General features: G+C 38.0%; 1 protein-coding gene across 4 annotated transcripts in view; it reads left to right on the forward strand.

Moving 5' to 3' along the window:
• The window catches only part of atp9b (ATPase phospholipid transporting 9B), a 162,680-nt gene that overhangs the window by 113,206 nt on the left and 31,955 nt on the right, over positions 1–17,519 (forward strand). For all 4 annotated transcript variants that reach the window (XM_059012751.1, XM_059012752.1, XM_033992394.3 and 1 more), the window contains 2 exons: positions 8,722–8,882; positions 12,172–12,314. In XM_059012751.1, the coding sequence (XP_058868734.1) occupies positions 8,722–8,882; positions 12,172–12,314 (304 nt within the window). The remainder of the gene's footprint in view (positions 1–8,721; positions 8,883–12,171; positions 12,315–17,519) is intronic.

Genomic DNA, 17,519 nt, shown 5'->3' on the forward strand with positions numbered 1-17,519 from the left:
GCATCAGCACCTTCCGGGGGTCCACCAGTGGCTCCCACTTGACGTTGTTCCTCCCCACAGAACTCGGTCCGCTTGGAAGGGTCCACCATACAGAAGTAGCAGTTGCTTGAGTGGTCAGTGGGTTCCCGCCAAATTCTTGGGATAGCGAACTTCATGGCTCTCTTTTCCCCTCTGTACCATCCTACAAAAATACATTTATTTCACCCATGACTAATGTGTAAGAGATTCTCGCAACATTTTTCATATATGATATATTTTTTCAATAACATTGAAAATTGTAAAACATTTTAAAATTAAAAACTTTTACAATTTTAAAAATTTTAACAAATTTTATAACATAAAATTCCGAGCAACAATTGTCCATCTTACCTTCCAGAGTTTTTTTGCAGTGCTCGCAGGTGAAATGAGGTGCCCAGGGTTTGTCTTGATCCCTGACAGGCATACCGAAATATGCCTTGTAGGCCTCACACATCTTAGCAGATGCTTCCACGGAGTACTTTTTCGCTCTTGTCTTGATAAATTGGCCGCAGACATAGCAAAATGCGTCTGCCGGATGCTTGCAGCCTCTTGATGCCATCTAAGAAAAATGCAGATATGTATCCACTTAGGCAGCTGGAACTAAACTGAACTGGTGGGCTTAAGGCCCCTGTATTTATACTACTATTTATATTACTGGAAAGTTCTAGAAAGTTCTAGAAGTTACTCCAAGTTTACTCAGCACTGAATCTATCTGGAATGTTCTGGAAAATAGGTAAATTTCAAAATATCACTGTCCTGGTCACAAAAGCAAAGTTTGTGGGGAATAATAGCCATTTTCTATACTTTTGAGGCATAAGCAATTAGGAAATAACACTTACTACCCAGGAACCAAAAAAAATAAATAAATTGTTACACGGTGTAATCTCTTATAGCCTGAAAGCCTTTTTCACCTTAGCTACTTGTTACTGGAGTTCCGTATGGTAACGCACAAGGCAACCTCTTGGCTTAGCCACTAGCATTCCAGTCGTTCTGCAATATTGCCCTTGCGACGGCTTTGGTACACTCACCCATACGATAATGGTTATATTTTTTACTTGAAAGAGAACATTAGGTTATTATCATAACCCTGTAACCATTAACCTTCAAGGTCACTGCTTCCATGATTGCAGCAGGCTTGAAGGAAAAATGATGATGAGATCTGTGAGTGCAGGCCTTATATGCCTTTGGGGGCGGGCATGACTGCATCACAGGCTCCGACGAGCAGCTTTGATGTATTAGTCAGGTTCTGGGTCTTTAGGAGATAACTACCTATTAGGTAATGGTTACATTTCTATTTCAGGGAACCAGGGTTATGATAATAACAGAACGCTTTCATGCTTGCTATTACCTCCGCTAAGCGGGTAGGTGAAATGCAAGCATGTTTGTTTTTAGCAGAGGGTAGAACTAAAGTTACTCTCTGCACTAATCCTGCTTTTTTCCCTAAAAGCATTTCTGCTTTCCATACCAACCAGTCAGTGGAATTGGAGGCCTTCCATCCACCTCCTTTCCAGTCTGACAGGGAGTGAACGTTCCATACGCTCTGTCCGGTTAGGACACTGGCATATGATGTTGACCGCACCCAGAGTTGGCGGCAATCAGAGCAATTGTTTATTTGCTTCGGGTCTAAGTTCCACGGACAAGGCCTGTCTAAATAGCGGCTGTCAAGGTGGATTGCAGACATAATCAGGATTGCATACGATCTAGCCAAACTGCCCCCACCAGAAGGGGCGTTATTACAGGGTGCATCTGTCGCAGACATTTGCCATGCCTCATACTTTTACCAGGTTCTACCGACTGAATGTCATAGATCAGCAGAACCCTGGTTTTGGGACCAGAGTGTTAAGAGCAGCCACTCATTCTGCTGTTTAACACATTGTTTATTATTGTTCCACTTTAAATCCTGGGGTAGTTAGCCACACACCTCTTGGGCTTCTGGTGTTAAACGCTGAGGTTACTCAGTGTAAACTTGCAATATATATACTGCATGAGGGTCAGTCCTCACTGTACTGTGGACTATATGTCATGGACCCTCATGGACATCCGCCGGTGCTGCAATTCCTTAATTTGCGACGGCTTGGGTATTCTATCCCATCAGGTAATGGTTACATTTCGTACTTGATCTACAGTGTGGAGTAGTGGTTAGGGCTCTAGAATCTTGACCGGAGGGTTGTGGGTTCAATCCCCAGTGGGGGACACTGCTGTTGTACCCTTGAGCAAGGTACTTTACCTAGATTGCTCCAGTAAAAACCCAACTGTATAAATGGGTAATTGTATGTAAAAATAATGTGATATCTGTATAATGTGAAATAATGTATAATGTGATATCTTGTAACAATTGTAAGTCACCCTGGATAAGGGCGTCTGCTAAGAAATAAATAAAAAATAAAGGGCTTTTAAAAGGAGCACCTTTGATATAACTGCTCAGGTAATTCGGGCTATAACAGATTATATCCCATCATCAGGTAATGGTTACATTTCTATTTCAGGGAACTATGGTTATGATCATAACCTAGCGCAGTGGTTCCCAACCTTTTTCAATGTAGGGACCACCTTGGTATTTGGATTTTTCCCATGGACAACTTGCCATCCGTCATGAGATTCCTGGGCTTCAATCTTTGGTACAGTCAGCAAGGAATGTTGTCATTTTGTGCATTGAAAGTTGCTGAAAAGTAGAAGATTGAGATTCTTATTTACAACGATGATCTGGTCAAACATCACAGCAGCACAAAGCAAACAAATACAACATAGAAAAAATAAGTAAATAAATAACACATTAACAAGTACATACACATGCATCAGACAATAGTGAATTCAGATTCCAATTAAAAATATCCTCCGAGTGAGCGGAGCAGGGGACCAGTTGAGAGACTGTGCCTGGTGGACTATTTGAAAATTGCGGTCCACAAGCGTCGTCCAACCAACCTGAACAACCTGGAGCAAATCTGCCAAGAAGAATGGGCCAAAATCACTCCGACACTGTGTGCAAAGCTGGTACATACTTACCCCCAAAAGACTTAAAGCTGTTATTGCAGCGAAAGGTGGCTCTACCAAATATTAATGTGTGGGGGTTGAATACTTATGCAAAAATATTTCCCAACATAAAACCAATGTCACCTTACAATAATTGATTTTGAGTTTCAGTGTTTTAAAGTAAAATATCAAACAGAACGAAATTTCAATGTACCATTTGTAATTCAGTAATATGTGAGAAATGGTCAGGGGTCTGAATACTTTTGCAAGGCACTCTGTATATATATATATATATATATATATATATATATATATATATATATATATATATTTATTTTTTTTTCCCCAAAAAATTAAAGTTAGTCCCTAGATTGAGCTTAGTGAATATGGAACAATCAGTAAGTGTCAAAAGTGTTAACTCTACAGTGTAGTTTACTGCTGTTTGTGTATACAGTTACAATTTGTAAAGCCCTAACATCCATTTTCATGTATGTGATTATGTTAGAAATAGCTTTATTTAAATTGTTATAAAGTGTATATATAATACCCTCATGCAAGCTGACATTGCTGTGGTTTGGTTTTCAGTCTTTCCAGAACTTTGTTAATTTCCATGAAGATTGTGGCTGTCAGGCTTCATGTGCCCCTGCAGTCGTTTTCAAGTGGATTTGCTATGATTGTGTACAAACCAGGTCAGATGTGGAAAGAGGACATGAAGTACCTTTAAGTGAAAAGGAAAACGTGCAACTGTCAGAGAGCATTGCTTGGAAAGTGTTAATTAAAAATCATAAAAAGTAGCTTACAATACAGAATCCATAAAGTAAAAATAAACCATTTTGAATAAAAAAAAAAAATATTTAACATTTTTTTTGTTTGTTTTGTGTGTCTGTCAGTGATAATAGGGATGTACATGAGATGTAGAATATAATGTAGATACTGTGCAGTTTGTAATGATAATAGAGTAAGAAAAAGATGCATTGTAGAACATATACTTTTATGAAAAGATTTTCATAAGATTATGACAAGGCAATCTTTTAAAAAAATTATTTTATAGCAAAAAAAAATGGTCAGAAAAGAATAATAGAATATTGCAAGGGGCAGATAAGTCAGTGGTGTTAGAGTTGCATTGCAAAAGGTGATTTAATGTATAATGTGAATATGCTATTTTCAGCACCATATGCAAAGATAGTTAGCGCTCTCTCGCTCTCTTTCTCTCTCTCTCTCTCTCTCTCTCTCTCTCTCTCTCTCTCTCTCTCTCTCTCTCTCTCTCTCTCTCTCGCTCTCTATATATATATATATATATAGAGAGAGAGAGAGGTAGTGTTAGAGAGCAGATTATGGTTATATATATATAAGCATGCTTGGAACTATGACCTCCAATAAAGCTTAACTTTTTGTTTCAGTGTGCAGTGCCTTAAAGACTAATTACTGTATTTAACTACTAGAAATTAAACCTGCTAAAATGCTATGTGCAAAGTAACGATCTTTGGACTTTGTAATTGGATTAATTCTTGACAGATGCAGTGGTTTATATTTTGGGTATGTTTTATATCCCTATTTTGTCTTTGAATTAAAGTTAAATGTACTTCACTTTTCTTTTTCATTCTTTGATATCTGCTATCACATTATGCATCGCTAGTGAATGTATATTTCATATAGCTATATAAAGTTTGTAATAATTTAATAATGCTCTGTTGTGCTTTTTTGAGATATAGTTATTATGAGATATAGCCCACAATCACCCCCATAAACAAATATTTTGACCCGCTTTATATCACGAATTATGCCTGCACGACAGTCATGATATAAAGCAGGTTCATCTATAATTTGTTTAATGCAGAATACTTTATTACTTTTTGACAAGTTATTTTGAGTCTTGCTACTCTTCAGTCTGTTTTAAGTTACAAGAAATATTTTTTGTATATCGCCTGTAAGTTGCAATTTTGTTTTGCAATGGATTTCCTGGTGCAGTCATTTTTAAATAGTCTCCTAATTGATGTGCAGTAGCTAGTAGGCTGTGATGCACAAGGCATAAGGTACTTATAGGGCCCCTGACCATTCACTGAAAGGCAGACAATAACAAATGAATACATTTGACTGATTATTTTACCCTTGTGCTTTTGACATTGTGAAGTAAAACTCTAGTATGCTGTTCCTGAATATTTTGTCTAGAATTTCACAGTTATTCCATGGTACGATGCAGAGGAACAGTTTGAGCTAGTGGTTATGCATATTGCGAGACAGTGATTCTTTATTTTATTACAAAAAAAAAAAAACTCTAGAAGGCCAGATTAAATCATTCCTTTCACTTTTAATGGGATTTGGATGAATAGAGTAAAATATGCACTTTGCATTCATTGATAGCATCTTTAGGTTGAGGTAATTGAGTCTTTTTTTTCCTGACTGAATGAATAATGACTTCATCTGATCCTCAGCGAGGCCTGAAACTTAGACCGCCTTTGTCAATGCAAAAAGATCTGGGCTTTGAAACATGCTCTGCGTCTTTGGCTTAATTTTTCTTCATTTTAATCCAAAAACCTATTTTTCTCAATAATTGAAGCATAAACCCGTGTAGTAGTTGAAACAACGGAAATTGCAAGATATTTGTCGCCGTTGTGCAACTTTTTTTTTAAATGCAGCTGATAAATCAGCCGGCTGTGGTCCCTCAGTCACCCAGTTCTCAAGGGAAGGGGCAGCCCAGGCACAAGAATGTAGGCATTTTTTGCTCAACTATTTAAATATTGTCTTCTTTTCAAACTGTTTCTTTATTTAGGGACATGTTATATTTTGCTGGTTTTTTTGCAAGTGCAGTCCAAAGATAAAAGACCCACTGTGATGGATTTTTTTTTTTTTTTTTTTTTTTTTTTATTCTTTTTTTTTAATGGGGATCGTTTTTGACATAATTTTCCCACAGGTTTCTTTGGCTAAGGGATGCACTTGAAAAAGAAAAGTTAGATCACTGAAAGGAAGTATCAGAATATGTGAACTTTAAGCATGCTTTTACTATTCAGGGTTTTGGTTTTACAGAGTTTTTACACCATTTTAACATCCAACTAAACATACAGACTGGTTCCACTTAAATCCAATTGTAATGAAGCGAAAGATTGACATTATTGATTGGAGAGGGTTGTTTGGTGTTTTTAAAGTATACCTGTAACAGGGCGTGGGGCCCTGTGCATGTATTTATTTATTTATAGAACGGGGTACCCCTCCACCCCTGTGCAATTTATTATTTTGTATTTGTTTTGTGGTATTATTATTATTGTTATTGTTATTATTTATTTATAAATATGACGGCGGAGCTGTGTTTTGTTATTATTTTGTATTGTTTCGCAGCGTCGATGGGAAGCCCCATCCACATTAAAAACCTTGTACAGAAGGTGACCATCTCCCAAGTTAATTCATTGTTTAATTATTGTTAATCGGGAGATGGTCACCTGCATATAAGTCTGCAGATCTCTGCACTCAGGGTGGGTGTACAGAGGAGAGTACGGGAGAGCGAGAGGAGAACGGAGAAAAGAAAATTTAAAAAATATACAGGATCAGTGACAGCATTTGCGCAGCCTGACCTGTATTGGCTGTTTTTGTGTTCGAGATTTTGTTTTGTTTAGAACTTTTATTTTTGCTCTGTGAGTGTTTTTTTTTTTTGTTAAACCTTTCATTTATTTTTGTTTGTTATAAATGAACGGTGACGCAGCGCCTTTGCACCGCCAATATTTTACTTGTTTGTTTTTCTTTCTGCATTCTGACCTGATGTCACCACTCAGCCATCCTGTCACAATGACCCAAAACTGTTTTCTTTGAAAAGTAGAAAAAGAACATTTGCAGTATTGACAAGTGGAATACTTGAATGGCTTAATGGAGTGCTAACTGCTTTTAAAGTAAATTTTCTTACTATCATTTGATGTACCGACACTGGTCCCCCTTTTCTTGTGTGCAGTATAGCTCCAGCAATACAGTATTACCACTGGTCACCCATTTAATCTGTTGAAGATATGTTGGTTATTTGTTTGGTTGTTATATGCATTAATACATTAAATATGAATTTTTCAAGAAAAATCTACGTGCTTCTTCCTTCTATCTTGTCACTTGTGTGGAAGGTCACGTGGCCTCGTTGAAGCTACTAAACCATTGAATTGAAACTGAGCTACTGTACAGCAGAGGAAGTGATTTGGCTTCTGGAAGCAGCGGGAAGTAGTATTGTTTGTTTTTTGCAAATTGAAAGAAAAATGCTAACAAATATCCAAAATCTTCAAACAAAGAAAAGGGTACCAATGACAACACGGTATTGCTAGTGCTAAGAGGTAAGAAAACAGATGATTAAAATGTTATTAGAACTACTTTAAGAGATTTTTTGGGCAACATTTTGGCTCAAATCCCTCGGAGACGGTGATTCTGTGAGAAAGCTACAAATGTAGCCGGGTTCATTTGTGATACTGTAATTTGGCAGCTGCATTTGTATGTAGCACAGAAAGGCGCTTTTGAGTGGTCATTGTTATTCTTGCCTCCTTGCTCGGGCATGCTCAGAGACTTACCCAAAGTAAAATATACTAGTGACTTCATTAAAAAAAATGCAAATATCCATTAATGAAGAAATACTATAAACGATGATCAAGAACACATAGGAAAAGTATACTGCTTTGTGTTTGATGTGTACATTGTGCACAATATTTCCTGCAAGGAAGTATGGCTAGTATTGTAAATGTGTACCAAACGAATGATGCTTATTTGATAGCTGTCAGGTAGATCGCATTGTTACGTCTCATCACGTGTGTGGGGGGGTAGTCAATTTCTCATTTGAACCTGTCACTTGGTTTCAGGTTTTTCCAATGTCATGTGAGCTCTGAGATCAGCTGTTAAAAAGTGGTTTCTTGATTACTGTACATCTCTAGCCTCCTTGTCTGGTCATGGCTATTTCCCATAAGCGTAAATTTGTTTCACTATGAAATATATATTCCCCAGTTTACTCACCGTGTATGACAAGGTAATGGAAGGGGGTGTCTAATTTTACTTGGTAATTATTTATTAAGTCTCGTTTTATTGTGGTTACTTTCCACCTTAAAAAGAATACCTGTTTCCTTTCAGTTTTTTTTTTTTTGTATAGTATATTATTTCCTCTGATCAAAAGTATATTCTAATATTCTTACACATTTTTTTTTTAATCTGTACCGTATACGCACAGGTTTGGTACGTATAAACTTGAAACAAAGAACCAAACTAAATCTAATCAGTTACATGCCCTAATTTTGTAAATTAGTATGTTTCACTGTCTACAGTGACAGAATCCAGAAGAACAATGGGTAACAAATCATTGAGTCAGCAGTGTGGAGTAGTGGTTAGAGCGCTGGACTCTTGACCGGAGGGTTGTGGGTTCAATCCCCGATGGGGGACACTGCTGCTGTACCCTTGAGCAAGGTACTTTACCTAGATTGCTTCAATAAAAACCCAACTGTATAAATGGGTAATTGTATGTAAAAAAAAAAATAATGTGATATCTTGTAACAATTGTAAGTCGCCCTGGATAATGGCATCTGCTAAGAAATAAATAATAATAATAATAATTGATGTTACTCACTCCTAAGGTCTTTTTTTTTTTTTTTTTTTTTTGTACAAATTAAAAAAAAAAATACCTTTTTTAAAAGTATAGATAATTTGGATCTGTTCCAGAGTTTTTGCACCTGTCTGATGCATTGCTTGATTTTCAATAACCTTTCAATTCCTTCCTTGTGATTTCAGATGGGGTTATTGGATTTGGAGCTGAACAGCTTGACAAAAGCCCTGTTTGCAGCAATGGTGGTTCTCTCAGTGGTGATGGTGGCTCTGCAGGGATTCGTAGGGCCTTGGTTTCGCAACCTGTTCCGGTTTGTCCTGCTGTTTTCTTACGTCATTCCTATCAGGTATGAATTTAAACACATTAGTATGCACACACTCTGGGGGGGGGGGGGCGGTGTGGTAGGACGACACTGCTGTCTAATTTCACCGATTTGTGACTTTCTTGAAATTTATACCTGGTTCTCATTGTGAAGGAAATTGATCTTATCAGGAAACTGTAGGAGAAGCCAAAGAAAATCTGCTGATACTTAAAGACTCAAACTGCAGGGAATAGACACTGCCCTACTTTTTCTCTTTTAGGAATATGATTTATAAGAATGTGACTTCTGAAGACTAATAACCAAGTAAATGGGCTATATTAATGTTATAATTTTTTTTTTTTTTTTTTTAAATCAAAACTTTATGCTTCAGTTAAATATTGAATAAATTGTTAAATGTACTGTGACAGGGAGACCCTGTCGCTGGTTCTAGGGTGCATGTATGGCTTTATGGAAGCAGCTTGGATGCGCAGAGGAGACACTTTGCTGGGGAAGTAATTGAACAGGTAGGCTCGCCCAGCACCAAGTTGATCGGGAGGTCCGAATTGGCTGGGTGGCGAGCACCACCATTGCTATACAGATGGGTGCTGTGTTTACATAAAGGAGGAGAGCATCTGATCTGAGGGATTAACTACACAAAACCCTTCTACTGCAAGACGGTGCTTGGGAAGGCATTGCCCAGCCGAGGCTGCTTGCAACGGCCGTTTGAGGCCGGAGTCGCCATGAGAAGGTCGGGACTCCAGGAGCCCAGAAGTAGGTCAGTTTAGGGGATGTTGATACCAAACAGTATAGAGAGGGTTTGCGTACAGCAGTAGGTTCCTGGAGTGGAACGTTCCTTTTACTGGGACTACTGCTCACCATTTGTGTGGCAAACTTTTATTTTTATCTTATTAAATCTGTGCGCCTGTGCAGCATGTCAACACCCAATGCTCTGTGTCTGCCTCAGTATCATTCAGTGACAACCCACACACATGACAGTACTCCCTGTTACATATGGTGTCAGAAGAGGGAAGTAACTGCTCATGCTGAGTCAAGACAGGATAGGCACAGAGCAGTTGGCTGCCAGGATGCGCAGTCAGAAGAACTAGCCTGCGCACCTGTCGCCCTGTCCATGCCAGCCGTGTGCCCTGTATCTGTTTCTTGGGCCATTTGAGATGGCGCCAGAGACGACCACAGACCCAACCCCAAACAGAAGAGGAACCAGCCGGAGGTATTGAACGGACTGGTGGTGCTTTTCTGGAGGGGGGGGGGGGGTTTGGTTATGTGACAGGGAGACCATGTCACTGGTTCTTGGGTGCATGTGTGCCTTTATGGAAGCAGCTGGGATGTGCAAGAGGCGACGCTTTGCTGGGTAAGTAATTGATCAGGTAGGCTCGTCCGGAGCTGAGCTGATTGGGAGGTCCAGATTGGCTGGGGGGGCATGCCTGGGGAGGATGCGCGGAGCTCAAAAAGCATCTGCGCCTGTACCGCCATTGCTACACAGATTTATTATTATTATTATTATTATTTGTTTATTTTAGCAGACGCCTTTATCCAAGGCGACTTACAGAGACTAGGGTGTGTGAACTATGCATCAGCTGCAGAGTCACTTACAACTACGTCTCAACCGAAAGACAGAGCACAAGGAGGTTAAGTGACTGTGAGTCAGTGGCTGAGGCTGGATTTGAACCGGGGACCTCCTAGTTACAAGCCCTTTTTCTTTAACCACTGGACCACACAGCCTCCAGATGGGCACTGAGCGAAAGCTGCCGATGTGTTTACATTAAGGAGGAGAATGTCCGCACCAAGGCGTTAACTACACGAAACCCTTCTACTGCAAGACAGTGCTTGGGGAGGCATTGCCCAGCCGAGGCTGTTTGAAGAGGCAGGAGTCGCCGTGGAAGGCCGGGATTTCGGGAGCCCAGAAGTAGATTAGTTTAGGGAAGGTTGATACCAAACAGTGTATAGAGAGGGTTTGCGTAGAATAGTAGGTTCCTGGAGTGGAACGTTCCTTTTAGTAGGACTAGCGCTCGCCATGTGTGTGGCAAACTTTTATTTTTAGCTTTGTTTTGTTGTGTTTTCTTTATTAAATGTGATACTAGGGCTACCATTGCTGGTACCCTAGTGTCAGTACTTCTGTTAATTAAATCTGCGTGTCTGTGCGGCGTGTCAACACCCAATGCTCTGTGTGTGCCTCAGTATCATTCAGTGACGACCCACACACATGACAGTACCCCCTGTTACAGGTACTTAAATAAAATATTTAAAATATTCCTACAAAAAATGTAATCTTAGTTTTAAAAATGAAAGCATAATTGTTTATTATATGAATATCTCACTTTGATCTTTGTATTGGTTTTCAATCAGTGTCATTATCCTGTATTGTTTTTGGTTACCAAGTTGTATAATGCAGAATTTGAAAATGAATGTAAATTAACAAATGCACAAGTTTTAAAAAAGTGACAGTTGACTTGTTTTGTTATTTTAACAAACATATACCACCGTTAAACAGTTAATCAATCATTTACAAAAAATGTTTAAACATTCCCTCTGTAACATAGATTTACAACTTTAAAGCTTTTCAGAATGCTGTGCGTTTTTTTTAATAATCAAGCCACTTATTGTCACTGTCTCCTGTGTTGTACGTATTCCCAAAATAACATAATTATGGCTATGTTGTGTAATTAAACCAAACGGACACCCCTACATAAGTTTGTAGAAACGCAGATCAACCCAGGCAACTGTTTAATCTGAATCCCATATCCTTATTCTGCATTCAAGTAAAATCCCAACCATACATCCATGCTAAGCATGTGTAAAAAAAAAATCTTGCTTATGTACAAGACAGGAGTCAGTAACTGTAATTAGAAAATAAAAATGATGCCCCACCATCAGAGCCAATCGGCTTCCAGCTCTAGCACACTGCTACGTTACTACATCAAATTAAAAAAAAAAATGGATTCAAGTACCAGCTTTTTTTATTTTGACTCCTGGGTCAATTCATTTTAAAAAGAAAGGCTTGCGGCAATATGCATAAAAATCCTGAAGTTAAAATTCCCCTTAAATTTTCCCTTAAGAGTTTAAAGGGGTTGCAAAAAGCCATTTAACTTACATAAATCAATACCTTAAATTAAGGCAACATTATCCTTGTGATTTAGTTAAGCTTGGCATGTGAGGTGTTTATGCATCTTGTTTGTACTGGGAGTTTTGGTAATGTTCAAATTAGTATTTTTAAAACAAGTATGCATTATTCTGCTGAGAAATGTATATTAAAGTTTGATTGTCTCGGTTTATCTGATGCTTTTGATTTAAAACGGTTGTTTTATATTCTGTTTAGTTTACGTGTAAACCTGGACATGGGGAAAGCAGTTTACGGATGGATGATCATGAAAGATGAAAACATTCCTGGCACTGTGGTACGAACCAGCACCATTCCAGAAGAGCTGGGACGATTGGTTTATTTACTAACTGATAAAACAGGTAGGAAGCCTGAATAATGATAAGCTATGGAAAAGACACTCATTGCCAGACTTAGAGTTCATTGCATGTTGATATCACATCAGTTTCACAATTTCCCTAACTCCGAATTTTTACATTGTAATGAACATGACTATATCAACTGGAGTGTAACATATTTTACACTACGTATAATTATGAAAAATAAAATCAGTAAGAGTTTTAATGACAGAAATGTTTAGTAAAGCCTATTTTGCATTTGTATAACAAATTCAAATGCTATTTATATATATATATATATATATATATATATATATATATTAGGAAAAACTCAGCACAATATACATTAGTGTTAAGAGCACTTGTATTTGTCCAGCATAATACAGTACTGTACATGGTACTGCAGTAATGTGGCTACAGTATTGTAAATTTGTCTCTATCTGTCATACCCTCTACCCTCAAAGTAATACAGTATCATAAATTGCAAAATATATATCTTAACTGGCTGGGAGGCACAGAACTGTCAGTTTAGTGGTTATCACTACCCAGGGCTTTCGAGCCAACTGGTTCTGAACTCCCACACATTGCTTTTGTATTGTGTTCAGCCCTTGTCTAGCCTCCACTTGAATAACTTGTGTGAGGTTTATGTCAGCACGTTGATATTCTAGTACAGTTCTTTTTGGAAGCATCTTGTCACTTCAATAAAAAGGAGCTGCCAAGATCGGCAACAGCTGCCATTCAAACAGAATGGACTCACAAGTGGCTCTCATCTTTAATATGTGCCTTTTTGAGAAGTAATGTGCAATACAAGTTCAAGAGCAAACATGGGGAAGACAGTAACAGGGAAATCCAACTAGAAAAGCTCTCAGTCTAAGTGGGCTTTATGTAGCTGTTTGCTGCAGTGCTGCATAAAGAAGCAGAAAGAAGAGAATAGTCTGTTATTACCTGTTTCTCTAATGTGATAGCCTGCTCTCCCAGAAAACGGAAAGGAATTAGAGATGTTGGTCTGAGGAATGCTGTGGCACTAACATAATTGGAAGGTAGTTGCCTTATGACTGCAAATTGAGTTTGTGTTTCATCAATATGCATTTTGACAAGAAGCGTCCATCACTGCGACTCTCGCATTTGCCACAACAGAATAGAAAATGAAGTGTCCCAATAATTACATTATAGTTTCCTTACTGTTGGACAAGAAAGCAATATGGTATAATTAGGTTTGATTGGAGAGCATGCTTCCGGTAAGATCTGAAATTAATGATGTTGCTATAGTGACACATCTGTGGCTACCAGTGCGTGAAACATAAAGTAATTCGTTCGACAAAAGAAGACATCTGTTAACTGCAAGGATGCGAAGCATATTGACACTGACCAGAAATACTAGACGTTGTGTGATAAATGAACAAATGGTGCTGAAACAGTAGGACAGATAATGTGTACTTAATCTGCAGCAAGGACTTTAATCTTCTCACTGGTTGCATTTGAACGGTCATTGTTTAGGGAACAATGCCATGGAGATCTCATAACTTTCAGAACTTACCTCTGGCTAAAGCCCATTAAAGCAATACATTAATTCTGGTGTTGATGTTTTATCTGCTAGCAATACCTTCCTATTAGTAAAGAGGCTTCTTTTGACAACAGTTTCTATATTGCACCTTAGCAGTGTTGGAGAACCAATGATTGCCAATTAGCATCATGGCCTGGCCAGTGTCTTATTTATTTGCAGGACTGCTGTGCAAAAGATTTAAGGATTTGGCTTTATTGGGATTTTGCCTACAAACAAGGGGATTAAAAATGCTTAACTAACAATCCATACTTTGCATAAATAACTGCCAGCATAACAATATTATTATTATTATTATTATTATTATTATTATTATTATTATTATTATTATTATTATTATTATTTCAAATCAGTTATTAAGAAATTAATCAAATGGGGATATACTGGTATGTTTTAAAGTCTATTTTAATGTGGGGTGGAATTAAATCTCCCTACATATCTGAAAGGAGAAAAGAAGGCTCAGTTCCCACAGTGACGTCTAGTGGCTGTGCAGAGGGATTCTAAGGGATAATGTATGGAACTTCCCCACCCTGTCTTACTCTTTCTAATCTCTTCCCACACTAATAGCACCTGACAATATAAAGCTGTTCTATGTCACAATTAAGTTCATTTTTACACCGAAATATCATTTTTCTTGTATTTAGCTTTCTGCTTATTCTACTTCAGCAAAAAGCAATTTTTACATTCACCAATTGTCATGTCAGCTGTAGGGACACAATCTTCCTCCCTCTATAAAAGGGCTTGTCATTTAAACTACCTACTGGTGGTATGATGTTACTACTGCGATATGTAGTTGTAAATTACATCTCAAAGCTCTTCTAGATCTAGTATAACAAACAAAAGAAAGGTATTTTTCTCACTGATGTTTTTATTGTACTGGTAATATTTTCTAGGCTTGATAAAAGGTAAAAAAAGTTCTGCTGTTGCCTCTCTTACTGGGTTAAAACAATAGTTAAGGTAATGGTCTTATATACATTTAATAATAATTAGGAATGGGTGGTAAGATTGTGTTTTTTACTGTGAAATCTACGTTCCGATGTGCACATTTGCATTCGTCACTGAAGTATGCTGGTAGTATTTAAAAAAAGAAGCATGTGTATTATACTGCAAAGGGCAATGCTTTATAAAACCTTTTTTGTTCAGATTGACCACGTCTGTTTTTTTTCTTAACAGTGTGGTCTGTTTTAATTTCTAGACTTCAATGCCAGTTAATCAGTCGGTAGATGGCTTGAAGGATAGTGTGTAGCTCAAGTTAAGCATACTTGATAGCTTCGATGCATACCAATTAAACTATTTGGAAGAAATTACAACAGCTGAAGATGACAGCTGCACCGTGTGAATAGAGCTACCTGACCTCAATCTGGATTAATAAAAATAGATTTTCTTCCAGGTGTTGTTTACCTGTGTGGTCCATAGTTCTAAAAGAATGTCACTGAGATCTTTTTGTAGATGTACACTTTTATTGCCGAGTCATGACAGTCTAATGCTATTTTGTATGAAAAGAAACTGAACAGTGTTGTAATCTCTTGCTTGTTCCCTTTCAAGTACGAAATGTATTCCATTACACAATTGGTTAACCTAGTATACCCGATTCAACTGAAAACTTATACCAAAGCTGCATCTTATGCCCCCACAGGAGACAAACCTCTTAAACAATCGCAGCGGTCTGGGCTCAGACTCGCTTGCAAGCCAGCGCTCCTGAATGGGAACTGTGTTTAGCCCTCAGGCTGCACAGACTAGCTTGCGGCTGTAGCCCAACAGCAGCAGTGTGGAGTAGTGGTTAGGGCTCTGGACTCTTGACTGGAGGGTTGTGGGTTCAATTCCCAGTTGGGGACACTGCTGCTGTACCCTTGAGCAAGGTACTTTACCTAGATTGCTCCAGTAAAAACCCAACTGTATAAATGGGTAATTCTATGTAAAAAAAAAAATAATGTGATATCTTGTAAAAATTGTAAGTCGTCCTGGATAAGGGCGTCTGCTAAGAAATATTACCACACTGTACACCGTAGTGTACGGTACTGTACCGTGCCTCCATGAAAGGGACTGTATCCTGGGGGGACGTTAGAAGGTTCAGTGTTATTTATTTATTTATTTATTTATTTATTTGTTTATTTATTTATTTATTTTTTTAAGCTACAGCGCACATCTTAACCTAGGCTATACCATATAACGGGCGGATGCTTTTTTGACTATTTTGATTGGATCGCCAATAATACTTCAACCAATCAAAGGGTTGCATACAGTACTTGACCTGCCCTCTGTCAGACTGGTATACAGAACAGATTAAAGAAGCACTGGACAAGAGAAATTATGTGTCAGATATCAAAGTGGATATGAGAATGGCAGTGACGAAGCCAATGTGCTTGAAAACATGAAAAGTAGACAGGACATTTCCATCAATGAATTTAAAAAATGTGGAATTGATGTGATCAGAAACTCAGCTACTGTAGTAGGACTGTTTTTTTTATGTTAAGCATTTTTGTGTTCTTTTTTTTTAGAAGGGTTTAATTAAGTAACAGCTAAAATCGTTTGTGTCAGACTTATTGAAAGTCTGTAACAAAATGGTTGATTGTTATTGTCGATACATTGTAGATACAACTATTAATGCAGGCTTCATTCAGGTATCGCAAAGTCCAGAAACCAAACAAAACGTTAAAACGTTTTGCACCGTATAAAACTGAGCTGTTTTGCCAGTGCTTGCTAGTCTACTAACCAGTTTGAAATGATTTTGAAGCAAATAAAAGCATTTTCGTTTCAGCTTTATTGTTAAAGATTTCACACGTGGCAATACTGCCCTACAGTTACTGCAGGTAGTACTGTGATCGTTCCACTGTGTTATGTTGTGAACCATAGTTTTAAAACTGAGAGACAGCAAATGCTTATCATAAAAGTTTACTGGTTCTTACAATTAAGGGCCATATAAGAATGATAAAAACAGTAACTGATTTGAAGGCCTTCTTTTTTGTTCTCCAAGTTGCTGCAGTTACATTGTAGATGCTATAACGAGTTACTGTAAATGAGATACTGTTTTAGCAGACATATTTAATTAAGTAAACATTTACTGAAATGTTTTTTGGAATTAAAAGTATAAATGCAAAACTGACTGTTTTTGTGAACATGCTGTGAAAAAAATCCCCCAATGTATAAATACGCCGAATTTAATACCAGCCAAAATTTCCTGTTATATATTAACTTCAAACAAATCTTTATGCTGACACCCCCAGGCATATCAAAGTTTGTAGATGGCACTGTGCACCTGACTGGTACATTTTAAGCTTGCTTCTGGTAATGTAAGTTTGCTCGTATTATGATGGATCGGTGGCTGGTTCGTGCAAAAAAATAAAATAAATAACAGTGACATACAGAGAAGCCGCAGGCATGTTGGATTTTTTTTTTTTTTTATTTATTTTTTACCAGTATATGTATGTATGTATGTATATATGTATGTGTGTGTGGGTTGGGGGGGGTTGGGGGGGGTTGGGGGGGGGGGGGGGGTTCAAGTACCACAGACCAGAGAAAGGGGGACACGTCCAAAAAGCCGTAGTGTACCGTGCACCGTATTGCACCGTACACGTGTCGCTGTGTCTTATTCCTTATGAAACTCACTTGGTCTAAAATGACTATTTTGTATATATTTAAATATTGCCCGAAGGTGCCTTCCCCCTCCC

The sequence above is a fragment of the Acipenser ruthenus genome, chromosome 3 (assembly GCF_902713425.1).
Source record: "Acipenser ruthenus chromosome 3, fAciRut3.2 maternal haplotype, whole genome shotgun sequence".
Classification (NCBI taxonomy): domain Eukaryota; kingdom Metazoa; phylum Chordata; class Actinopteri; order Acipenseriformes; family Acipenseridae; genus Acipenser; species Acipenser ruthenus.